Below are 27,262 nucleotides of genomic sequence, written 5' to 3'. Positions count from 1 at the left end.
TACTTAGGAGACAGTGAAATTCTCAGTTCATGCCTCTATGCCCTATAGATAACAGCCACTCTATCCACAGAACAGCCCAGGCTTCTCTGACAACATGCAGCCCCTGGCCTATGCACGAGGGAACAAAGTGCACGGATGAATGTGGTCATGAGCCGAGACGGAGTTAAGTAAAGGTTTCCACACAGAAGGCAGAGACTCCCAAACCCTCTGGTCTCTCATGACCCCAGAGCACTGACAGCCCAGTCTGCACTTTCCAAGCAGGGAACTGGAAGATGAAGAGCAACCCCCCAGAACAACAGCCCAGCCAGGGCCCAACAGCAAAGCTCGCTGGCACCAGCCGCAGCCACACGCACGGCATCCAGAGAGCATCTCACACGACCGATGAGGGAGGGCCCCCGCGCCAAGGCAGGTTGAGGTGAGATGTCACAATGCTGGAGACAAAAATCTTAGGAGCTGCCAGAAATGGAAGACAAAATGTAACCTACAAAAGAATGGCTTTGGACAATCGTTACGCTAAAAAAGCAATTCCTTCCTGTTTTTGACGAAAAATAATTTCCAACAGACACTTATATACCTAGGCTTTGCAAAACTACCCAACAAGTGTGGTGACTTTGAGTAGATAATTCTCACCTCCTTGAGCCTCAATGTACTCACTCATCAGTACGGTGGACTGACAGTAATACAACTCAGGGCTGTTGTAGAGATTAAACGAGTTAATATCTATACACATACAGAACTACTGGATACAAGGTAAACATTCAGTTCATGTCCACTACCCTCTTACTACGATTAGTGCTATTACCACCACCACCACCACAGTTCGAGAGTGAGTTTTATTTTATTTATTTTATTTTTTTAAAGATTTTATTTATTTATTTGACAGAGAGAGACAGCCAGCAAGAGAGGGAACACGGGCGGGGGGGAGGTGGTGGGAGAGGAAGAAGCAGGCTCCCAGCGGAGAAGCCTGATGTGGGGCTCGATCCCAGGACTCTGGGATCACGCCCTGAGCCGAAGGCAGACGCTTAACGACTGAGCCACCCAGGCGCCCCAAGAGTGAGTTTTAAGATAAACCTAATGAGTGAAGTGGGTTTCTAAGTAAGATCCAATATCCTGCACCTGAAAACCCAGGTCCCATGTGCGTAGTACACTGAAAAGTGAGGTCCACAAAAACAATCATGAGAACCACCCTTTTAAACCACTAGATAAAGTAGGGGCGCCTGGCTGGCCCAGTGGGTAGAGCGTGCAACTCCTGATCACACAGTCGTGGGTTCAAGCCCCTTGCTGAGGGTACAACTTCCATAAAGAAATAATAAAATAAAATACGAGATAAAGTATAGCCACTGAGTTGAGATCAAGCTAAAGACCTAAAAACCAGCTCTCGTGAGCAAATTTTCTGCTGAGGAGTGCAGCACAAGTCCTGAAACCACATTCAGCTGTGCCATGCTTTTTGTCACAACTGTAATCCTGAAACGACAAGATGAGACAAGAGGTGGGAAGACAGAGCAAAGGTCAGTGAGTTAAGGAGTAAGATGACGGTCCGAGTTCTGACGCTGTTTCCAGCAGCTGGGAGGCGCTGAGCAGGAAAGTCAGCATTGTGCCACAGACTCCCCTATTCTCAAAAGGGAGAAACGTACCCCACTGTCTATATCCATACTGTGATGGTTAAAGGAAAAAGAAGAGCTGGTATGAAAGCATCAGGAGGAAAAACTGATCTACTCTTGGCTACTCACTTCACCTTCTTCTACCTACTCAGTCCGTCGACCACGCATGAGGTCGTACCTTCTCCGCATTTGTGTTCCTCCTGTGCGCTACGGTGCAAGCGGGGCCGACCGGGAGGCAGGCTGATGGGACAGGAAGGACAGATGGGCCTGGGACCTACAGATCCCCCCTCCTAGATGGCCAGTAAACAAGCAAGCGCGGTCCCTCAACTAGTCAGCTAAAGCAGTGCTACGATGTCCAAGAGACAGCATACAAGTGCCACTCCAGTGACGACTACTATCACTAGCATCCTCAGGGACTCCTGATATAAAAGGATTTTAGTGTGCTGGAGGGTAGGTGTTCAGATACCATGCACTGGTTCATAATGAACTAATGAAACAAGAACTGGACACATTTGGGGGCAGGGGCTGGGGGGACACTTACGTAGTAAGTGGCTTTGAAAAGCAGATGCCTGTTTGACTTTCAGAGCGTTAACAGAATGGAAAACCACATCTCATATACAATGAGTCCCTTGCAAAAAGTAACTCGTTAGAAGTGAGCACTCCCTACGACAAGAAATATGTAACCAGATACATAAGATTAATGAAAACCCGGAAAGTATTATTTAGAGTACACAGCACACAGCAGCTGGTCAATGAACGAATAAGAACTGAAACCAGAAATAGCTCCAATAATATTAAAAAATGTATAAACACTGTTCTGAAAATGTACTAGAACAAAGACTCACAGTCATGGGATGTAACTGAAATTTTTAAAACTCATTTAGTCCTTGCAAGTGACAAAAAAGTTTCTGCTCTTAAATATGGGAAAATCCTATTTTTTAAAAAAATTTTTTGCAAGGAAAGAACAAAGATATAAGAGGCACTGCCACTAAAAAGGGTAAAAGAAAGGAAACATTAACATTCAAGCACAGGTTAGAAAGCCAGTTACTCAACGTCAGGGCCTAATCCCTAAGAAACGTGGCAAAAAACTGAACAACACATTTATGATACGCTGACGTCAGACTAGCAACGGAAGAGGTACGCTTCTAGCTTACCATGTGGACAAAGAATGTCTTCATTAAAATTTAATTCCTCCTCCTCTTCTTTTCTTTCTTCTTTTGATTCATCTAATCAAAAGAAATACAGATAATAACCACTCTAGCTGTTACATTTGAAGTTCAAAGTAGCAGAGATACGACTGTGCGCAATTTTGAACAAAGAAAACTTAAAACATTCTAAAAATTAGACCCAAGCGATTCCTACATGCTCCTGCTAGGAAGTGTTATATTTCTTTCCCTTAAAAGGAAAGAAAAAAATCCCTGAATGGCAGTTTTACTTCTTCAAGATTTAGATTATGCAAGAACATGTTCCTTTTTTCAAACTGAAAAATACATATCCTTCCATTAGTTCTAGTCAAGCTATTCAGAATACGGGATCATAAACCAAGTTAATCATCTACATGTCATGTCATTTTCACCCACCTATTCTTTTCGGGGTTGAACAGAATGCTTCAGAGAAGACTAATGAGAAATAAGGACTTAACCTTTAACATCAAAAATATATATTAAGAACTGAGCTTTTCCCGTTAACATTTCTCTTCCAATATCCACTTTTCCTATCTGTCCACACTGTATCACCATGAATTCGTGGTTGTGTATACCAGGCAGACAGTCAAATAGAAAGTCTTAAGTCTAAGGAGATTAGAATAGTTACCCATGGGTTTTAATTTAAGTACATAAGACACTTAAAGAATATTTACTAATCATTAAAAAGCTCAGTAGAAAACTGGGCATAGAAAGGACACTCTCGGTCACACACACAAATACAACTAACTTCTCAAATAAAGGACCGTGGTTGATCTCGATGGTAATTTTGAAAGGCAAAGCCCTGACACTGCTAAGTCACTTTTCATATATCAGACTAGTAAAAGCTGATGTGAAAGGTATACTCTTTATGTTGACAAAAGCATGGAAAAACAAGCCCCCGTGTACTTTCTGGAGAAAATTTACCAAGATGTATCAGTACATGGCCATTATAAATGGGTGTAATCCTCTGATCCAACAATTTCTGGGAATTTATGCAAAGAGGTACGTACGACCGTACATAAGGACGCTCACTTTACCTGTTCGTACACGTTAACTGTACAAAACTAAAAAAGAACCAGTTAAATAAAAAGAATACGTCCACACAATGAAATACAGCCACTAAATAAAAAGAACCATATACTTTAACAGAGAAAGATGTACAACCGCATCTACAGGAATGCCAATATTAAACAAACCAACCCTATTTAGAATGATTGTATCTGGAGGAAAGGCTTGCAGAGATTTTACTTTGTTCCTTCTGTACTGCTTTAAGCTCTTAAAATCTCTGAATGGAGGAAGGGGGAGAAGAGAAGCATTTTACTCTCAAACCAACATGAAAACGATTTTCAAGCTAGGCCAGCATCAAGATACTTTCAATTACGGCATCTGACTTTACGTAAAATGAAGCATCACTGGGGTGCCAGGCTGGCTCAGTTGGTGGAGTGTGCGACTCAGATCTCGGGGTTTTGATTTGGAGCCCTATGTTGGGTGTTGAGATTACTTAAAAGCTTAAAAAAAGAAAAGAAAAGAAAAGAAAAAGGACCACTAGCACATCAAGAAGCTTAAAAGAGCACCAAGTTAATATTTAACACACTGGGTCACACGATGCTACTAAAAATACGGTTTTTAAATGACAGGACAATAACACTGAAACTAAAGTTAAGTTCATGAATTGTATAGCAGAGCAAGATTTTTTTTAACCAGGGGCAGCTGGGTGGCTCAGTGGTTAAGCGTCTGCCTTCGGCTCAGGGCGTGATCCCAGGGTCCTGGGATTGAGCCCCACATCAGGCTCCTCTGCTTCTTCCTCTCCCACTCCCCCTGCCTGTGTTCCCTCTCTCGCTGGCTGTCTTTCTCTCCATCAAATAAATAAATAAAATCTTAAAAAAGATTTTTTTAACCAAAAGAAAAAAAAAAAACTCTTAAATTTGAAAACGTTAAAAAGCCACAAATAGTGGCTTTGGGGTTTTTATTTTCTTAAAAAGTTAAGACTTGTTGAATTACTGTGTGGTATACCTGATAGTAATACAATGCTGTGTTAACTACCCTTCAAAAAAAAAAATCATAGTACATTTATTAAAATAAAAAAATATACAAAAAATTAAAAGGTAGTTTTATCGGAAGACCCCACCAAGAAAATTCAGAGTACTTCAGTAAGAATGTTAACGTTATTCAAAGGATAATTTTTAAAAACCTATGTACGTAGATCCTGATATTTGGATAAGAACACTAGGTGAGACAATCGCTTCAGGGTCACTAATTGTACTTGAATAGACTGATCAAACCACCAGCTTCCATTTTAAACCTACGAATAATTTTAGAGCCTTAATTCCCCTTGTATCTTATGAAACACTGATTATAAAATTCAATTTAGTCGCTGACCTATATTAACATAATTTCCTACTTGGAAGCATAGCTTCAGAAAACTGAGAAGAATTTATAAGCAAAACGCTATTCAGAAGCTGCCTTCCCTCCTGGATGAAAACCACAGAAGCACAGGCTCATTTTATTTGCCAAAGGCAGCCTGTAAATGTGGCAGATAGTCTATAACCAAACATACTGAGCTGACGATATACTATGTGACTGGTGGCAGACTCACCTTTCTTAAGAATTTTAGCCCGGAGCAGAATTAAAAAGAGTTCTGCACGTGATTAACTAGAGAGACCGGGGGCAAAAAGGACGCCTGGGTGCCCGGAGTTCCTCGTGTGAGCTGCCGAGCCCGCGCTCAATTTCAGTAACTTAACAATCTTTTATTTGTTCCGAGACACCGGAGAGCTTCGGGTTTAATAAAACTGGCCCCTAAAATTGCACGGGTGGGAATTCTGCGCTGCCGTCCACGAGCACGCACACACAGACTTTTCGCACTACCTTTGTTCAAGGTGTTGCCGTTCATCTTCCCGTTGCTTTGGTCTACGTCGCCATCTTGCTCATCTAGCTGTTCCAGAGCGAGCTGGCGCCAACTGCGCAGGGAGGATTTCCCCACCCAAAATCCATCACTGCTGCGGAACAGAGACCACGTGAAATCACGCAAGGCACATTTCCTAACGGCCCTTCTTTACGTGTGAGGGTCATGAACTAAAATGAACTACAAACATTCCAAATCTGCTACGGTCCACACGATTTTTTAACCCACTCCCACGTTTTGGCCATTTTCACTCTTCGCTACTGAAATGCGGGTATCTCAGATGCTGCTTTTATCCCAAATCTTATCCTGCTTCCTCAATTATGTTCAGGCCGAACACAAGTCAACGGGCTACTTTCCTTCCCTTGACGTCCACTCCCAAAGACGTACAGGTCCTCACGTATATACATCCACGTCCACGTACAAACACACATTTAAAGGGTCATGAGGCTGTTTGCAGAATGACCAAAAACAGTGAGCTAGGTTAATCTTTATTTGGAAAATATATAACGGAAGTTAAACCCAGATGTAACAAGTGCCGTAACAGATGCCATCCGAGCTTACTGGTTCCTGGGTCCAGAGGCCCGCTAGGGAGCGGCACTCGACAGACTCCAGGTCTGCTGGGTATTTCTGCCAAGGATGCTCCCCTGGGTACCCTGCGTTAATACACTCCGGCCTCTCTAGAGGGACACCCCACGTATGAACACACACTAACACGCTGCCTTGGTCTGGTCAGACCTCAGCTCCGCACCTCTGCTTCTACTTTTCTAACGGATGGAATGCAGTCCCAAAGGCTGGGTGACTCGGCTTTGGGCATCTTTGAAAACATCCAACCTCCCTGTCATCCACATCATTACTCTTCTTTCTTCGAAAACCCTAACTCCTACTGTCTATAAATTACGAGCCATTCGGTTATTACCTCTTCCAACTAGTTCGGTTTATCATCAACAGTAAACACTGTGTAACATACCCCTTCACCGTCGCCTTTAGCAGATTATTAACAGTTTTATAATCTTCATTTAGTTGGCTCTTCAGACGCAACACGCGGCAGCGTTCTACCACACACTCCTTACACAGGGCTTTCACTAGAGGCGAGAGAGAGGGAGAGCAAACGGGAGTTCGTTCACACGCAGATTACCTGTGAGCAAAGTGTCAGGACTTCACAGAACACAGTTCTAAAGCAAAGTCACGATTTTGACAACAGAGAAAACTGGTACATATCCTAAATTATTTAGGTGATACAGATTTCAAGACAGCAAATTTTTATCTGCATAAAGAAAGAACAATGAGAGATGAAATGTCTAAATACCCTAAAACAGGCCATGCCATGAAGTACAGTATTCTCCAAGGTTTAGATGCATGTTTTACAAGAGTTAAATAACTGAGGCTCTAAGGTTGGGGGAGACAACATTACCTGACAAGTACAAATGTAATGTTAATTGAAAGCTTCATGCGAGTATGAAATATTGGAACACTTCAAAACACGGAACACTAAAGAGGGAAAAAACCCACCAAGGGCCGATTTAAAACTCACAGTTGTAGGAATCCTATGAAATGTGATTCTATAAAAGATCTTATCACAGCTTAGTTCATTGATCATGAATCAAAAACAAACTTAGAAAGCAAAACTCCAGGTGTGTACAAGAGAAGGCCTGGATCATGCAGTTAAAATGCCAGTTGTTATGCTCTAAGTTGTACACATTCAGAAAACGGCATTTAATTTGGGAAAGGAGGGAGGGTGATCACACAATTTTGTTTTATTAGACTCACCTATGGATACGAGGTGGGGCCTATGTTGCTCATTAAAAAGAAAAATGTTTTGAGGCGAGACAACCAGAACCAAAGACACTATGGATACTATGTCATTATCTAAAGGTCTAAATTCAAAGCAGAATCAGGCAGCTTCCATTCATAAGCTAAGTAACAATCTACAGAAGACGTGCCATCAACCAGACCAAGGTTCAAGTACTCTGAAGAGTATACTGAACAAAGTAACAAATTACTACCAGATGGTTTTCTCAAAAGAAGAAAATTCTGTCTCCTTTGGGAGGAAAACATGGAAACTCAATGAAAAGCGATGTATAGTGTTACGTAACTTCTTTAGTTAGCAAATCCTGTCTGCCAAGCATACAGAACATTTGGACCGGCTGGCACAGTCTGGGTCAGATGATCAGAGACCACAGGGTGAGGCTTCATGAATTACTTCATACGCAGAGAAGACACCCCGAATTACCAGTTAGTCTTGGTCCTCCCCCGTATCGACTATAGAAAATGTCAGCCGCATATTCAGATATTCTCTTCATAATTGAGATCTTGTCAGGATGGAGCTTGTCATGGGAACACAGGCAAGCGTGATTATCGATAGGCTTGGTGGGTGTCGATTCATCCAACCACTTCTGCAGCCACTCGAGAGAGACAAACTCATAGGGTTCTGAGAAGATAGGAAAGGAAAGAGTCTATGTATTTTTACAGCTTTTTGACTAAGTGATACATTCATTTTCCTCAAAAGACAATGCAAACTCTGTCCAAAGTTAGCAGAATCAGAAGCATCACTGTTCAGGGAAAATGTCTGAGGACTGTGACACAAAGCTCCATTTAACTACCCCTCTTCTAGTTCAAGGAGCTGTGTACGATAGGGACGAATCGGCACAGTGCCCTATGAGATCGGCTGGTATTATTAACCACATTCTACAAAAGAGGCATCCACAGAGAGAAGTGTCTTGCTTGACAGCACAGAAGAGCTCTGATCAGGACACCCACGACTGTTAACTATAAAGCCATGCTCCACGCCAGCTCGCAAATCACATAACCTCATTCCCTATTATGTTTATTTCATAAATGATTTTCATAAACACTTTTCACCAATATGTGATATACACATGGAATTGAAAATGAAACGTCTGAGTTCTAAGTTAGAATAACCTCATCAGCTATAACCACACTTTCATAAGCCAGTTTCAACCACTGAACTTTTCTCCATCCAAGAGGATACTGATGTCAATTAAAACGTATTTGATTTCCCCTCCCCAATCTGTATCATGAGCTATTCATGACATTATTGTGTATTTCAAGAAAGTAAGCTATTTTAAACAAGTTTCAGGATGAAGTACACTAGAATTCAATTGTTACTGATTTTGAAGTTGCAAAAATTAAGACAAAACCAAACCACCTCAAACTGAGTTTTCATTTGGGAAAACAGAGTCCATGAGTTCCCTAAAAGTCAAAATTAAAGACAAAGGGCCAGCTTTGATTACTTACAAAGATCTCCAGTGAGTCCCAGCATAAAACATAGAAGAAAACATACAGAAATTGAATTTACGTATTTGTATTATGTACTACTGCTGATGAGATCTGAGGGATAGACAATTCAACTCAAAGCCCATTTTGACCACTTTTATACTACAAGTCTAGAAAACTAATTTCCATTTCAAGTTTAGTTTGAGACATTTCAATTTTTACAAAACCAAGTTTCGGCATCGTCACATCCCTTATTTGTGCTAAGACTGTACGTTGCCAACTGAGAGCCTTCCGAGCAGTCAGCCCCAATGCAGCCGCAGAGAAAGAGCTCATGACTGCAAGCTGAGACCAACGTCTAATCCAAGTTCTGCCACCAAGAAACTGAACTTGAGCAAGTCACTTAAACTCTCTATGCTTCAGGTCTTTTATTTGTAAAATGAAGGTAATAATACCTGCCTTCTACCTACCTCACGGGGATGTTGTTGAATGTAAAAGATAAGATAAGTGAAGCATTTTGAGCTTTTTGGAAGAAAAGAGATATAGAAAAGTTAATCATACATTCACACAATATATAAAGAGGAGACCTTAACATTCAGTATAGATTACCATGGTCGTGGCACTTTATAATATATAATGGCGTGGTTCGTTAAATTCAAAATACTTCCCAATTTTATTTGCCAATTATCACGTTTAATCTGCCAGGGACAGAGTACACTGGGTATCTTAAGAATGCAAAGACAAATGACCTCTACCCAAGAAAGGGAAATCAAAGTTTGAGCGTATCTCATCTTTTCCCAAATACAGTCACGTAGATTAAAATCTTCATTAATCTAAAGGCCATCAAAGGAGGGGAAACAGAACTGTGACACAGAGCCACATTCGAGAATAATTCGGCAGGTGTTCTCATTTCCCCAGGAGCTGGGGAGGGGAGCAGAGCAGAGCAGACAACACCTGCTATGGCTAACTGGAAGAATACACGTAAGGACCCAGACCCTCACAAGGAAAGGAATCTAGGAAAACTGCATGTGCACAAAGCACAGCTGGCCAAGGGCTGTCTGCTGGGATTCGATGCCCAGGGCGGCCATGCCCGGGACCGCTATGACAACAACGTGGTTCAAAGGCAGTCTGTTCAAGACGACATGCTCCGATCCCCTACTAGAGTCATACAGAAAACTTCCAAGTGAAGCGTATTCTGGTTTGGGGCAGTTTCACATGAATTAAATGTAAGATATGAAAATTAGAAAAATGCCTGATTTTATGGTAAGAGGAGGAGGAGAGCAGAGAGTGGGCCTGGGATTCTGATGTAATACCGTTATTATTCATTCTGCCCATTTTCTAGATTTAGTATGCTGGAGGACCTCTCGGAGGAAGAGTGACTGTGGTCACATAGGTCTCTCTTTCTTTCATTTTCAATTTCCATTACTAAAAAGAGTTTGGTATCAATCTCTGCCAAGAGTATCCCTGAGGACCTGGGTCTAGCACAAGTCTCAACGGTTAAGGCAGATTTGCTTCTGGGATATCTTTATACTGCAGATGCTTCTGTTCTAGACAAAGACTCATGGCAGGTTCTCTATGAACTGTGATCCAAAAACCATCTGAGCACCGCCTTCCAAAGGCATGGTAATCAACCACCAAAAAGGAATGAGAACTCTATTTGCCAAGTTGGAGATACCGAAGTGTTTAAAATCTCGGCATTTGGCAAAACAGGAAAGCACTTGTTAAAATATTTAGTGAAGGAAATGTACATTTTGGTGAAAGTTACTCGTAAATTTATTTTTATTTTTATTTTTTTTAATGCCTGGATTGAACATAGGAATTTTCTTTGGGGGGAGTTATAAAAGTCCAGGAAAGACTGTGGCATCAAAAATATTTGTAACACTCCACCTAGAGATAAAATTTAAGATTATTTAGAGAGCATTTATTTTAATAAAAAGGACCAAAAGGGTCTGTGTTCCCAATGAGGCTTATTACTTCAGGTAAAGTGACTCTTCTTTAAATATATTCACAAACACACAGAGGATTTAGAAAATGTATAACAAAGACTTGCATTGGCAGCACAAAACCACAATCATCTGCTTTGGGATTTTTCAACGTTTTAGCACAACATAGATTTTCTACTCTGTAAGTTTACTGCAAATGGGAAAAGAAAATTATGAAGTTCATAACTGGTGAAAGTACTGATACAGAGACATGTTCTAAGAACATAAGCACAGGTTCTGTGGGAAACAGCCAAGAGAAGTGCAAGTATGTGTTAGTTAACCTGACACGTCACACCTCTGGGCCACGCAGTAGTTTTAAAGAGTGGTTCAAAAACAGCATTTTACTTTAGATTCAGGAAGTCCCCTTCTCTCGTCTAATGAATGCAGGAAACTGGGAATACAGTTCAAAAAATAGATTTCTAGGTCTCAACTCCTTTGAATAAATTTAGAGATTTGAATCATATTCATTTCCAAATCATTTCCAGTAAAATTAAGGTCAGTCTAACTCTTCAGAATAATCCCAACCCTTAGGACAGAGTGAGAGGAACAGGTTACAAAGAAAGGTCAGAATCAAAGATGTAGCTCAGAAAGAACTTTTAAGAGCTTTTCTTACAGATTTAGCAATTTATATTCATCTTTTGTTTAAAGTTACACCAGTAATACAAAATTAAGATATGAAAAAGACAAGCCACAAGTACAATTATGCTTGAGTATTTATTTTCTAAAATTAGGATTAAATTGCCTCTTCTTTATGCAGGAATTGGGCCTGGGGAATTCTGTCTATGAAACGACAAAGACAGTGTATCATTACTAATGGCATAGCAGCCTGGAAAAGTTGGGGTTTTCTTTCTGAGGCACTAGGTAAACTTGCATTAAACATACACAGTAAAGGGATGGGCTGGCTCACGTGGGATAATTCTTAAGAAATTAGGGGTCAGCAGAAAGCTCTCCTATTCTTAGAATATTGATATTAAATTTCAAATTAGTCTAATAGTATCGTAAAAAATAGCACTCAGAAAAGAATGCCAGTTAATACGGCCAGAGCACAAACTGTGCAAGGAAACAACATAGTGAGATGCTTCCATAGTAACCCAATCAGATCTTTTGTTAAGAACAAATTAGTATCTCACAGAACAGAAACATCTGTAAGACTCACATATATATATATATGCAGAGCGCTGACCTAAACCTTGTAATTTATTAAGAGCTTCCCGTTCTTAAAAGTACATGATAATGAAGATTCTATGGAATGCTACACATCAGATTATTGCTGGTTTACACAGTTTGTAGTCATTAAGCTGGCATGAGTGGTTATAGGAAAGGGGAGGGGCAAGTCTGTTCATACACATCTGTGAACATGAAAGAAACAAGGCACATCATGGCAACAGTGCTGTCCCAGAATATCTTACAGACCAGCTCCAGCAGGTAACCTTTGGTACAGCTCCTTAACCTCTTCATGTTTAGCTTTTCCTTTGTCCACACTCTGCTTGCGCATCTCGGCCATTTCGATACACCACTCCTCAAACTTGCAATTATCTCGGTCTACCAGCTCTTGAAGAAAGGCTATTCAAAACAGAAAAGACAAAAAAATAACGCTTGCCTGTTTTCAAACACACAGAACCATGCCAACGTCTGAATTATACCAAATACTGGCTAGGATTCTGGTGGCAACTTCCTCCTGATGGCAAAGTAAAACTGGTAACAGCCATTAGAATAATGCTGGGTGACGCCCGACCTGGTCTCCATGATGTCACCAGCCAACTGGGGCCATCAAATGGCTCAGAAATACTACTCAAAATTGAGGATGCCACAGAGCACAGACAGTATTAGGTAAAATGACAACTGAAGACTGCCTTCAGGCCAGGAGCAACTCTTCTTCTTCTAAATTAAGTACGCTCTACGCCCATTGTGGGGCTCAAAATCACGACCCTGAGATCAAGAGTCCCATGCCCTACCAACTGAGCCAGCCAGGCAGCCTACAACTGTTCTTTTTAAAAAGATGATCTATAAAATTAATTAAAATGGCTAAAACACATTTGTATGCTTTACAAATTAAACCAAATAAAACCAAATGGCTCTTTAAATACATGTTTTGCTTACCTATAGAATTTAAACTGTTTTTGCTTGTCTTTGGGAGGGGAGGGGTCAGTGGAATAGTTCCGTTAAAGGCTCCTTTAGCTTGAAAACTCACCACTTTTTTTTTTTTTTTTTTAAAGAATTCATTTTTGGCGCACCTAGGTGGCATAGCTGGTTACGTGTGCGACTCCTGGTTTCAGCTCAGGTCATCATCTCATGGGTTATGATACTGAGCTCCTTGCTCAGCCGGGAGTCTGCTCAAAGATTCTCTCCCTCTCGTCCCTGCTTCCTCTCAGGAGGAGACCCCCCCCCAACAACTCTCTCTCAAATAAATAAATAAATACTGAAGTAATCTACACCCAACATGGGGCTCAAACCCACAACACAGCCAGCCAGGTGCCCCCAAAACTCACTACTTTATTAAGTAGGTTCCATGCCCAATGTGGAGCCCAACACGGGGCTCGAACTCATGACCCTGAGATCAAGACCTGAGCTGAAATCGAGTCAGATGCTAAACCAACTGAGCCACCCAGATGCCCTAAAACTCACTACTTTAAAGCAAATTTGTGATTATATCTACTTTCATCAACATCTACCATATGCAATGAACCTATCTTGACAAATTAAAGCAGTGAATCCCTGTGAGCGCCGGTATGCTACAGTACTTGCCTTCTATCATCTTGGGAAATTGCTCACCTGGTACCTGAACAGTTGTGGTGGTTTTTTCTTGAGTTTGTAGTCTATACACCAACATATACGCATTTCGAGAGCAGTGCGTTCCTTTCCCACACTTGGGTTTACGCGTCTGGGACTTAGAAGGTTCTGCTGAGGTGGAGGAATAAAAGGTAACTAAATTAGAATGTCTATGGTCAGTTGATGCTTTTGCAGGGGAGGGGCAGGAGAAGGGCCACGGGACACAATTCTTACAAATACACATTCAAGATACTTATTTATTATTTTTTAAGTAGGTCAACATCCAGTGTGGAGCCCAACAGAGGGCTTCAACTGATGACTCTGAGATCAAACCCTGAGTCGAGACCACAAGCCAGATGCCCTAGCAACTGGCTAGGCGCCCTCACATTTAAGATACTTTAACAGGGATCTAGAACACTAAACGGCAATACAAATTCAGGATGCTTGTTGGATGTCTGAATATTTAAACAGGTTTATGCCCTACCCCCTTGTGTACCATATTCCATTTTTAAAAGATGGTTAAGTACTATTTTTCATGAAGACAAAGCTAGAAGCAGAAAAAAGGTACTACTGCAACGAGTTTATTTTAATGTTGGTCTTGGATTATAAAAATAAATCCAGATTATTTTAGCAAACAGACGGTTCCCAGAGAGGAGAGGGTAGGCCGATCAGTTAAATGGGTGGTGGGGATTAAGGAGTGCACTGGTGTGGTGGGCACCGGGTGTCGGATGCAAATGTTGAATGATGCAAATGTTGAATCACTATACTGTGCACCTGAAACTAAGGTAACACTGTAGGTTAACTGGAATTAAAATAAAAACTTAACAAAATGGCATGTTCGTTAAAATGAAATGCTATTGTAATGAGCATAAAGATTAGCCACTAGTATCTGTGAATTCAGTAGCAAGTAGAAACATTAAGTGTTCTGAATGTCAAGTCTATCACATGAACATGATCTTCAAAATGGTGCTGAGGATGCCAGGGTAACCTTCTGGGGGAGGGGGGTGAGATCCTGCTTAGTTCTGGGGAAATCAATGACCAGATCTTCAATTCACTATGTTCTTTTCTAAAATCAACCCACCTCCACACTGTGGTTCCACTCATGGTTTCTGCCTCTCCTCTCTCAGTTATCCTCCCACTTTAACGAAAGAAAGACATAACCTCTCACCCAGAGATTAAAAGTTTTAGCCATGTCATTAGAAGAAATGTTTACAATAAAATTTTGCTTTGTGTTTAATTCAAAAGTTTATTAATATACTTATATTGATCGAGTATGAGGTGATATTTATAATTTTAAAAAGCTCAATCCAAAAGAACTTTCGAACTATTTAGAGACTTATGGTTACAGAAATCTTAAGTATATTCCATTAGGAAAAAATCCCATATGGTCAGCTATAATGTAAATACTACCAGGAGAAAGGGTAAGGGTTAAAAAATGTCTTCCTCTAAAGAAAGATCCATCCATACATTTGTCTCTGAAAAGTTGGTACTATGTTACTAATTACATTTGGACTCTCTTAAAAGAGTGATGTTGCAGTTTCACTATTTGTCAGAAATCACATCATCTGTAGCTACTTAAAATTATGATAAAAAATATCAGATTTTAAAATGTTCAGGGAGGGGCACTTGGGTGGCTCAGTCAGGTAAGCACTTCACTCTTGGTTTCAGCTCAGGTTATGGTCTCAGGGGGTTGAGATTGAGCCCTGTGTTGGGCTGCATGCAGAGCCTGCTTGGAATTCTCTCCCTCCCCCTCTGCACCTCTCTCCACAGGCACTCTCTCTCAGATAAATAAAATCTTCAAAAAAATAAAACGTTCAGGAACACAACTTTGTTCAATATTCTTGTAGGGAACACAGGACAAAAAGTTTGAAGACTACCACTACAGGGAATTAACAATGTCAGGAGCGTGTATAGTAAAGAGGAGGTCGGGCATTTCTAACTAAAACGTATTAAGATTTAACATGTTTGTTATTTTTTTTTTTTTTAAAGATTTAGTGCAAGGGGCGCCTGGGTGGCGCAGTCGTTAAGCATCTGCCTTCGGCTCAGGGCGTGATCCCGGCGTTCTGGGATCGAGCCCCACATCAGGCTCCTCCGCTGGGAGCCTGCTTCTTCCTCTCCCACTCCCCCTGCTTGTGTTCCCTCTCTCGCTGGCTGTCTCTTTCTCTCAAATAAATAAATAAAATCTTAAAAACATAAAAAATAAAAATAAATTTAAAAAAATAAAAAAGATTTTATTTATGGGAGAGAGAGAACACCCATGAGGGAACAGGGGGAGGAACAGGGGGAGGAACACAGGGAGGAAGAGGGATTAGCAGAATCCACGCTGACCGCTGAGCCTAATGCGGAGCTTGATCCTAAACCCTGAGATCATGACCTGAGCCAAAATCAGGAGCTGTACCCTCAACTGAATGAGTCACCCATGCGCCCCAACATGCTCGACATTTTGTGTGAGATGGAATATAAACCAATTCAAAGAAGTTCATGATAGAATACAAGAATAAGTGACTCATGGAATTTCTATTTTTGATCAAACAGATGAAATTTGCCATGTACATTGCATACAGCAGTGAGAGGTATTAAAACATTGGGATGGGATCCTGATAGGGTGGAGTCTCTTTCTCTTGAACTGTTTTAAAATTTAGGACTGTCTATATGTAGAAGATAAACAAAACAGCCTTAGCAATGCTTTTAATCCTACAATACTCTGACTAAAATTAAGACAAATCAAATAAACCTCAGTAAAGAACAGTTAAAGCCACATTCTCAGTTTTGTACCCAGAGTCTAATAAAAAAAAAATATATATATATATATATATATATATATATATATATATATATATAGGCAAATGTTAAGAACCGCAGTATTAAAAGTGGGAGTAACATAGTTGAATACCTATCTATAAACACCTAAATGTGATTTAAAAATAGAAACTCTCTCTCTAAATTACAAAAACCTGGTCCCATTTAACCACCCACGGAAAGATTCCCCATATGCTTCACAAGCCAACTCCAGTGGCCATTCTCCTGACACCTTGGGAAAGTGGCTCTGATTCATTAAGAAAGAACAATGGCAGGAGACACACATCTATTCCCAATCTTTTCTCTTATTTAGACCCCACAGTCCAAACCTCACCCCAAAATGACACACACGGTAATAAAGTGATGAGAAGCTCAGCCGCGATGCCTCCTACTGGAAGAACCATTCACTTCTGTAGGGAATAAGGGGGCACTCCGGCCCAAGAACATGGACGTGATAACAGCTATTCACCAAGTACTCTCAATGGCAGAACTCATCACTACAAAACAGCAAGCAGCTTACCCCCCCCCCCCCCAGGCCCTGCTCACATTCCAGGGAAGGGAAAAGATACTTCACAGGAAGGCGTAGGCACTGTTCTCACAGCAATGGTCCCCTGCTAGAGTTATTTCCCTAACATAAATCTCCTAACACAAAGAAAAGGACTACAAATCCTACTACTTTAACTCTACTATTCATCGTTTTAAGCTTAATACCTGCTACCCTCTCCCCTTTCCATCCCCTCTTACCCAAAATTAAACTGGTTATTGAATATTTGCCTTCAAACTGCACTGAAAACATTACTGAAACCATCTCCGGGGGAAAAAAACTTTTTTTTAAAATTCAGGCATTGCTAACAAAAGATGTTCAGAGATTTTATGTGTGTTTAAGAAATGCAAATATCCTTGCTAACCCAGAACCCAATCTTGGACCATAAGAATTTATCACAAAGATCTCCAGTTTCAGAAAAAAGAAAAGAAAAAAAAAAAAGAAGAAAAGAAAAAAAAGAAAAATTTATATTTTAAAAGGGCACTCACAACTTAAAGGTTTTACCTAGATCTTCCTCAATCCCTAGTTGTAATTTCTTCCCCTCCATCTTTTCTATATCTTCGTCATTAAATTTATACCATTCACCGGACTGTGGATCTTTCACATGGGCAATGTAGTGGCCAGAGTAAGCACTCACTCCTCTGTGTATAAGGACCGCACTGAGTTCATACACATAGGACCCACCTGGAAAAAGAGAAGGGAGAAAGTGAAAGTTTGCAGAACAGTATTTCTTCTTATATCCTGAGTCTGAACTGTAATGATTAAAACGGTTTTCAGAGAATTCAAAACATGTCCCCTAAAACAAAACAACACAATAAAATACACGTCACCTAAGATTTTTTAATTTAGTTTTATGAAGTAATGTAGTAAACACGTCTTAAGCTGCTCACTGCATTAGTTTTCCATTTTCTCTGCAAAATATACAGATGGAAAGAAAGCTCTGGCACTCTGGGCACCCAGGTCAGGATTACAAAGCTATTCTGCTGCAGGCTTTGCCCCTCTGCAAACTGGCTGAGCTATACGCCTTCCAAGAATCAACTGTTTGTATTCTTGTTATAAAATTACTTACACAAACTAACCAGATAGGAGTGTGAAACTAAAAAGCTATTGTTTCTAGGAAAAAAAGAAGAAAAATGTTTTAGGAACAACTGGAGGTAAGTCATTAAAAAAAATGGCTACCAAAATAAGCCAAGATACCTGGAAACAACCAGGAGAGAAAACATTAAAAATCTAGAATGATTCTGCACTGAGATTTCTTCGTATTTTAAAATTCCTATTTATTTCACTTTAAATAACCAAAGACAAGTCAGAGTCTATATATTATGCACATGATTTATGCAAGAGAAGACTTTACCCATACATTAAATGAATGAATGAATATTGACATTTCCAGATATAATTTGAAAAAAATCTTCTAAACAAATTATGGGGGAAATTATTTATGTACTGGGAAACATCACTTCTACACATTATTAAAAATGAGAAAGCATGTAATTCATTAGCAACCCCACAATACAAACATAACCACTATTAAAAATGAAACCTGCAGGTTTTTCTAACAAATCATTCACATCTTTCTCACATCATTAAACACTGTTCTGAAATTTATCGTAATGTACCACAATGTATTGAACCACTCCCATACCGATGGACATTTAAACCGGAAGCATTTTATTAACGTTAAACAATAATTACTACCTTTGTGGCAAAAAATCTGTGCACATATCCTTGACGATTTCATCATCGTAACTTCCTTCAAACGTCAAGAGGTGAGTCACAAGGCAGAGCCAATCACTCATTCAACAAACATGCCGCACACTTGTAGGAACACAGGGTACGGCAGCTGAGTAGAAGGACAAAGCCGCTGCATTCTTGAAGCTCAGTGGGGGATTCAGTGATACAGATCAACACCCACCTAAACCACCCAAGCTGAAAATAATTTAAAACACTAGGATATGGGCGCCTCGGTGGTTCAGTCCATTAAGTGTCTGCCTTCAGCTCAGGTACTGGGATGGAGCCCCGCAGAGGGTCTCCTGCTCAGCAGGGAGTCTGCTTCTCTCTCTCTCCCTTTGCCCCTCCCGACTGTTCATTCTCTCTCTCCCCCTCTCCCCCAAATAAAATCTTAAAAAAAAAAAAAATTCCATATGCAATAACCAACATGCAATCAAAGATAACCAAGTACAGAAGAAACACAGCAACATTAAAAGAACCCACCCAGAGAGCAAAAATCAGCCCGCATAATCTTCCAACATCAGTCATGGATTACAAAACCAGGCTTTCTATGTTTCAAGAAATGAGAAGCTTGAAAATCTATCTATTCAGGGGCGCCTGGGTGGCTCAGACGGTTAAGCATCTGCCTTCGGCTCAGGTCATGATCCCAAGGGGCCTAGGATCGAGTCCCACATCAGGCTCACTTCTCAGCAGGCAGCCTGCTTCTCCTTCTCCCTCTGCTGCTCCCCCTGCTTGTGCTCTCTCTCAAATAAAATCTAAAAAAAAAAAAAAAAAAAAAAAAAAAAAAAAGGAAGGAAGGGAAGGAAAGGAAGGAAGGGAAGGAAGGAAAGAAGATCTATCGGGTCAAGTAACAGAGAACCATAAAAAGTGATGCAATTTTGAATCCGAGGAAGTACCGGCATTTACGTTAAGGGTAACTGTACTAACTGATCCAGTTTAAAGATCTAGGCTGGGATTCAGTGTTTTGGTATAAATCTGAAATTCCTCAAAATGAAAAGCTAGAGAGGCAGACAGACACACACGTATGACGGGGCCTTCTCCGCCTAGCTCCAGCAAGAACCCGGATGAGGGCGCAGCGGAAGCAGACGGTGCAAGACTTCGTCATGGGTTAGGTTTCACCCCGCACTGTCCCAGGAGAAAACAGGGAAACTCAACTGTAAGGTTTAGGAATGCAAGCTTACATTGTGAAACACTAAAGCAAAAAATAATTGATTAAAAAATAAAAATTAATAAAAATAAAGGACCTGACTGCCATAAAACCCAGATTAATGTCTATGATTTGGGGGGGCGGAGAAGGGTTGTTAGTGGGAGGGGCACAAAAGACTCTGGAGTCGTGGGAAAGTTTTGTTTCTGGAGCTGGATGTTGCCCACGCAGACGGCCACTTTGTGAGAATTCTGCAACTCACACACGTTTGTATTCTGGGCTCTTATGATGAATGCATTATATTTTATTATAAAAAGGTATAAGTGGATAGAGCAACACGTATGGTGCAGACAACGGCAGGACGAGTGAGGGTGTGCCCGCCGTCGGGTGTCTGCGAGAGGGTGAAGACAAGACCACAGAAGTATTCCCTAAATTAAATCGTCACGACAAACCACACAATTCGTAGAAGCAGTAACCGTGACGGAATTACCAAGAGACAACACAAAAATTTTCATGTCACAACACCACTGTTCACCTGAATTTACACGCATCCATTCATTATACTAACAACTTCAGAATTCTGGTAGTTTAAAACAGCCAGCGGGACCTGTTCTTTAATGCGCACCTATGTTATTGGATCATAAGGTTGTCTTAGTGTTTTGCTAACTGTATTTAAATATAATTGGTTTCTTTGGAAATTCCGTGAATTTCAGTCAGTTCCCAAATTTCAACGTGACCTACAAGACTATTAAAATCCCCCCCAAAATATGGCCGTTCAGTCAGTCAGGTGCTAAAGGTTCAAAGAACAGGAACCCCTTGGTTTACAGATCCATGCAGATCTGCAGGTGCACGATTTAAAGAAACAAGTGAATTCTCCTTTTTAAAAAAAGAGCATCTTGGGGCGCCTGGGTGGCACAGCGGTTAAGCGTCTGCCTTCGGCTCAGGGCGTGATCCCAGCATTCCGGGATCAAGCCCCACATCAGGCTCCTCCGCTATGAGCCTGCTTCTTCCTCTCCCACTCCCCCTGCTTGTGTTCCCTCTCTCGCTGGCTGTCTCTATCTCTGTCGAATAAATAAATAAAATCTTTAAAAAAATAAAAAAATAAAAATAAAAAAAATAAAAAAAAGAGCATCTTTTAGATCTATCTTCTCGGCTTTATGTGGATATGTGTGTACAGACATGTATCAATTAGAATATAGGAAAATATATATACTGGCGGTCTGGGCAATAGAATTACAGGTTTTTTTTGTTTGTTTCTGTTTTTTATTTTTTTAATTATTTTTTGTGGTATCATTTATTTATCTGAGAGACAGAGAGAGAGAAGGAGCCAAGGGGAGGGGCAGAGGGAGAGGCAGCAGCAGACTCCTCTATCTCTGGACCCTGGGATCACGACCTGAGCTGAAGGCAGACGCTCAACCAACTGAGCCACCCAGGTGCCCCTTCTCTGTCTTTTCAATTAAGTAGGCTCCACACCCAATGTGGGGCTCAAACTTATGACCCTGAGATCAAGAGCTGCACACTCTGCCCTATGTTCGGTGTAGAGACTACTTAAAATCTTAGAGGCGCCTGGGTGGCTCAGTTGAGCGTCCATCTGACTCTTGATTTTGGCTCAGGTCATGATCTCAGGGTCTTGGGAATGAACCCCGTGTCTCTACCTCTCCCACCCACTGCAAGCTCTATCTAAAAATAAAATCTTTTAAAAAATTATTTAAAAATAAAAAAAATAAAAGTTTATTACATTTAGTCAACAAAGACACTAAATTTAAACATTTCTACAGGTTTTTTGACCTACCATGTCTACTTCCTAATCATCTTATTTTCCTTACAGTACAAATTGGACAAATACATAATAAGCTTAGTAACAATAATAAGAACTATTTGAAATCATGCAGTGGAGTTAAGGAAAGTGCTAATTTTACATCTAAGTTTCTGGCCCCTGAGACACCACTAAGCTAGCAGACATCTCTAATTTCAAACAACTACCTGAACAAAGCAGGCAGGAAGCAAATCACTACAGAAAGTGAACTACAGCTAAGTTTATTATTCAATCAGATATAATAATAACCAAGCCCAGGGGCCAAGTCTCCAGCCGTTTGCCTCCTCCACCGAGTGCAAATTTCAAACCACAGCATTGAGAACATCACACATTTTAAAGCCGAAATACTTAACATCATTCCCCAACCTCCCCAAGTGTTTCTTTCAAAGGTTTTTAGGGCTTGTTGCTACTGTAAGTTGCCTCCAGAAGCTTTTTATGGAAAGAGACAAAAATGATGATATAATTTCTATATTAAAAATTTAACAAATAGTAAGATCAAGCTGGGAAAGGAAGGGAAACAGTCCTTCCAGTCAGGGCAAGAGACACGAAAGGGCCACATTTTTTTTCTCTATCAAGCACCGCCCTGTATGGTAAGGTGATGACAACCAAAAGGAACAGGTATTGTAAATTACTTCTTCTTGATACTATGTCACAGCATCCTGGAACTCCTCAGTCATCACAGACAGGGAGAATTACAGCATAAATATTGGGATTATGCCACCCAGAGTTTTTGATAAAGTTAAAAAAAAAACACGAATGGAGGCAACTCAGAGAGACTTCATTTTATGAGGAACTACAGACATGGTATTGACACGAAGGGACCACGCGTGGGTTCAGACAGTAAAATACCTTCTCCCCCTTTTATTCTTTTGTAGGTATTGATGAACCATCTAATCTCTGCAGTGTACTTACTCATGGAAAATGAAAGTAACATCTCGGCTCGCCTAAAAAGCCTTTGTTCCCAGACAAGAGTTAGCAGCGAATAGTTATCAAATGCTATTCTGTATTCAACACAAGCTGATCACAAGTTACAGTCTCTGAGCATTACAATGATCACTGCTCGGTAAAAATATTACCTTTATGTTCCACATAAGGCTCCATATCCAAAATTTCTGAGAAGCCAATGTAGGTATTCAGCTTTTTCTTATGTCCAGTTTGCCTAACCAAGAGGAAAGCTAATTATACTTATATGTAAAACAATCATAAAACAATGTATAAGCTCTACCAGCTATTTTAATAAACTCAATGGTACCTAGGTAGGTTTCACTCAGCAATCTTGCTCAAAAATTTGTACGATTATCAACATAATGCTGTCTTACAATTGGCGGAAAAGAAGTTAGAGAAGTATGAATTTAAAGTATTGATTCCGAACTTATGTTCAGAAGTTTTAATATAATCACGAGAGAACCACAGACGCTCCTGCTTCATAGAAGTAACGCGCATGTGCAAACATTGCCTTTATTTTAATTATAAAATCAAAGATATATTCCCATGGGGGTCGGGTGGGGTAGAAGATTGTAATAAGTAGAAATTTACTCTAGTTCTTATTCAAAAATACAGAACATCAAGATAATTCAGTTCTTACCCATGTTTGTTTTCCTTTGCAGTGTTTAATAATTAATAGGATAAAGCTAAGGATTCCCTACTTTTCTAGTCCTCGCTCAGATATGGCTGGCTTCCTTAAGAACTGTGATAAAACCAAAACGGTAGGTCCCACCTACAACTCTCATTCCCAAAGCCAGAGTTTCCAACTGTAAAGGCATTCTAGGACTTCACCTGTCTATGGCAGAACCTGCACACACGAGTCCCCAACGAGCAACAGACAGGGCTGCTCCTAGAACCTACCTGTCAAAGACAAACCGCATCAGCTGTAAGTTCAGGGTGCAGGGAAGGCTCAGCAGTCTGATCTTCCTTGTGGCATTCTGTTTACTTTGACAGTTTTCACAGAAGTATCGATTGTCTCCTTCTAATTTTTCTTCCTGATCAGAAACAAGACATTACTTAAAAAAAAATTAGAAGATGGAAAGATTTTTAAAAAGTGATCAAATCTCTGACGTATATAGCATAATTTCAAGTAACAGCCCCCCCACCTGTTGACGATCAAGCCACTCCAAGTAATGAAGGACACAGAAAAGGCATGACTTAGCAGTGATATTAATTTGCATACGGTGATTTAAAATTGTGCCTCTTTCCAAAATGTATGATTTTTAAAAATAATCCTCAAAGACACTTTGTCCTGATAATCCCACTTCTGGGAAATCTAAGGAAGTAGATTCTCTACGGGAAAAAAATTGTATGTACTTTGATGCAACAAAATTAATTTAAGATTACATATGGGCACGAGAACACAAAACTACATATATACAAAATCATACACAGACACACACATACATAGTCACACACACAGTTAAAACTGCTGAATCATGCGGACGAGATAAAGCTAAAAGATCTTGGGAAATTCAGTGGTATAGCTTAGTGGTTTCTTTTTAAATTTTTCCTGTTACGTCCTCTTAGCTCACTGGCCAGTCCTCCCACTCAGCATCCTTTGCCAGCTCCTCCTATCTCCCTGATTCCCTGTGTCTGAAATGGCTGAAGGCTCAGTCCTCGGTCCTCATCTCTCTCAATCCTGATTTTATCCAGCCCTAAAACCCCTGAACCACATGTCTCAAATCTAACACACCCCAAAGCAAACTCCCAATCTCTCTCCCAAGCCTATTCCTCCCACAGTCCTTCCCAGAGCAATTTTGGAAACTCCATCCTACCTGGCGCTCAGGTCAAAATTTAGTAATCCTTGACTCCTCCCCTTCTCTCCATGTCCAGTCAGCAAAGGGTATCAGCCCTCCTTTGAGAATACATCGAAAATCCAAACAACACTACTATCACCTCTTCAGATGATCCTTGGTCGAAGCCAGCATCAATCCTTTGCCTGCCCCTGCCCCACCTTCAGGCAATTCTCAAGACAGCACCCGGAACTATCCTGTTCAAACAGATGTAGTTCTATGCTTACCATCCCCCGATGGCATCTCACTGTACTCAAAGTCAAGGCCAAGGCCCACCAGGGTCCATTGGGTATGATCCTTAGTTACCTCTACATATCTTTCTCCCCTTGCTTATTCACTTCAACTACACTGACCTCGCTGTTCCACAAGCCACCAGGCACATTCTTGTCTCAAGCCCTGTACTTCCTCCCATTTCCTCCATGGCTCACTCTTTCACCTTCCATCATTTTATTTCTAACTGCAACCAACCCTACTCTCATCCCTACCACATTCTCCATCCCCTTTCCCAGATTTATTTTTCTCTCTAGTACTTATTCTAGGTGACACACTGCATATTTTACTGTCGTCCCCAGTCCCCACACCACTACATTACAAGGCAAAAGTTTTCGGTTTCGCCCGCCAGGGTTATCACCAACCACTGAATCAGTGTGTAAACACAGTAAAGCACTCCAGCAGTATCTAGCTGAATGAATTCAGTAAATGAGTATTTGAAGCAGGCTAAGAAAGGAAAAAGGTACAAAAATATTTTAAGCTATAGGATGAACTCGTCTATTATGCCATGTGCTTGTTCCCACTTGGTACAAAGGTTTCCCCGAGCAGCCTTCCCAACTCAGAATGAAAGGGAGCCACTCCCCTCCCTCCACATGCATACACATACACAGCAAGAAGAGATACGGAGCAGAGGGGCTGAAGAATGATCATAGTGATGTGCGTTCCACACCTTGTAGTTCTCCTTAAATGAAATTAACCAGATGGTAGTAGAGTTTAGATTTCCTTAAACACTCTACCACCCCTAATCATCCAAGGTTTAACACGTAACTTTACATGTAAAATAACGGAAAGAGCCCCAATTATTTTATTTTAACACATTATTTGCAGAGCCTGCTTCAGCACTTTAAAATTTACAAAGATTCTCCCAGATCGTTACAGAAACAGACACTTCATATGTGGAAAAGGCTAATAATGAATTTAGCCATTAAATCAAAAACATTCAGAGTAGTATTTAACGGTTAATGAGCAGAAACATATACGCCAAAATTCGAATACCTTCAAAAATTCTGAGATGCAATCTGTTAATTGCTTGTGGCCTTGGATATTTAACTCCAGTTCATAAAACTTTGATAAAAGCTTAGACTCTCTGCCACACTGATTGCAACTATAACAAAACAGAGCGATAAAATTAAGATCAGAGTGGGAAAACAATCCAGTTCCATTGTATTACACTCTAGAACTATGAAAAGAAGCATCTATTACCTTGTTTTTCTTTCATAGAAATTATTTACACTATATCTTAAAAATAAAAAACAGGAAGTGATTGGTGAGCCATGTAGTTTATGATTAGGAAAAATTTCAAGAGGCATTTTTACATTCACTTTCAGTATTCTACTGGCTCCAATCTCCCTCTCTGAGCTCACACCACAGCCATAAAGTGCACGGTGAGAGCTCAACCACACACAGCTCTCAATATCTCAATGGGTTCAACTGCATCTACCACGTCAGCTGTTTACATGTTCCCATGGAAAGGAATTACTATAAATATTACTGGCCCCATCATGGCCCATGAAAGCTGTAACTTGGAACTGAACTGAAAATCAGATAACGTGTGAGTACCAGTCTTAGAAGACAATGCATGGTGGGAAAGCTGAAACACACTTACACGGTTACATAAGCATATTCTCCACAGAACTGCTGTTGGACGATGTTCCGCACATCTGGATTCTTTTGCTTAGACAAAGTGTCTTCCAAAAGGGACATAAAAAGCTTTGAAAATTCTTGGGCATCCTACAATGCAAGTTTGGATTAATAAAAAGAAAAACCACACCTTGCTTTTCAACTTCTGATACAAACAGCAATAAGTGACATGTTCCAGAAACTAGCTCTATTTTGAACTTAGCATTTTCAAATAAGGACTAGAGCTATGTTGAATCAGTTTGTACTCACATGTGAGTTTTCAGAAATGGAATCAAGGAAAATGTGTAATATGCTGGACAGTTAAATAAATGCTCTAATTCAACATAGAAAAAAGTTCATTTTTAAAAAAGCCTTTCATTTCACTTCCTCCTACAAACATTCTAAGGAACGCCTGGGTACCTTTTCATATTTAAAAAACAAAAACAAAGGTTCTGGGGCACCTGGACAGCTCAGTAGGTTAAACGTCTGGCTCTTAATTTCGGCTCAGGTCACGATCTCAGAGCCCTGGAACTGGGCCCCAAATCGGGCTCCGCTCTCAGTGGGCAGTCTGTTTGAGGATTCTCTCTCTCTCTCCTTTTCCCTCTGCCTCTCACCCCCAACTGTGCTGCCTCTCCCTCTCTCAAATAAATAAATAAATTTAAAAAAAAAGATCAATAGAATTTAAGGATTCTTACCTGCTGTTGCCCTGTGTCCAAGCCCAAGGCTTTAACAAATCCCGATGGGTCAATGTATCGCCTATTACTGTTTTGTAACAAGGCAAACAAGTACTGAAGATGCTCACAAATTGTTTGAGGCTCATAATCTGTTAAAAAACATGTTGTTTTTAGAAAACTGCTACTTTTCTTTAAAATATGTACTTCTTTACATG

At 40.5% G+C, this 27,262-nt stretch overlaps 1 protein-coding gene across 6 annotated transcripts in view; it reads right to left on the bottom strand.

Annotated features, from left to right (window-relative positions):
• USP48 (ubiquitin specific peptidase 48) overlaps positions 1 to 27,262 on the bottom strand; it is a 90,099-nt gene that overhangs the window by 29,392 nt on the left and 33,445 nt on the right. Inside the window, exons 4-15 of one of the 6 annotated variants that reach the window (XM_087858458.1) lie at positions 27,069 to 27,196; positions 26,360 to 26,484; positions 25,750 to 25,858; positions 23,549 to 23,682; positions 22,780 to 22,862; positions 17,517 to 17,696; positions 13,673 to 13,801; positions 12,314 to 12,463; positions 7,918 to 8,115; positions 6,655 to 6,769; positions 5,651 to 5,778; positions 2,756 to 2,827 (exon numbers count right to left, since the gene is read on the bottom strand). In XM_087858458.1, coding sequence (XP_087714584.1) covers positions 2,756 to 2,827; positions 5,651 to 5,778; positions 6,655 to 6,769; positions 7,918 to 8,115; positions 12,314 to 12,463; positions 13,673 to 13,801; positions 17,517 to 17,696; positions 22,780 to 22,862; positions 23,549 to 23,682; positions 25,750 to 25,858; positions 26,360 to 26,484; positions 27,069 to 27,196 — 1,551 coding nt within the window. Of the gene's footprint in view, positions 1 to 2,755; positions 2,828 to 5,650; positions 5,782 to 6,654; positions 6,770 to 7,917; positions 8,116 to 12,313; positions 12,464 to 13,672; positions 13,802 to 17,516; positions 17,697 to 22,779; positions 22,863 to 23,548; positions 23,683 to 25,749; positions 25,859 to 26,359; positions 26,485 to 27,068; positions 27,197 to 27,262 lie in introns of all 6 variants that reach the window. The other 5 variants (XM_087858457.1, XM_087858459.1, XM_045782699.2 and 2 more) reach the window with 5 other exon arrangements.

Source organism: Ursus americanus, chromosome 33 (assembly GCF_024610735.1).
Source record: "Ursus americanus isolate L20-20 chromosome 33, mUrsAme1.1.p, whole genome shotgun sequence".
NCBI classification, from domain to species: Eukaryota; Metazoa; Chordata; class Mammalia; order Carnivora; family Ursidae; genus Ursus; species Ursus americanus.
Note: the sequence above shows the minus strand (reverse complement) of the source record. Positions and strands in the feature narration are given on the sequence as shown.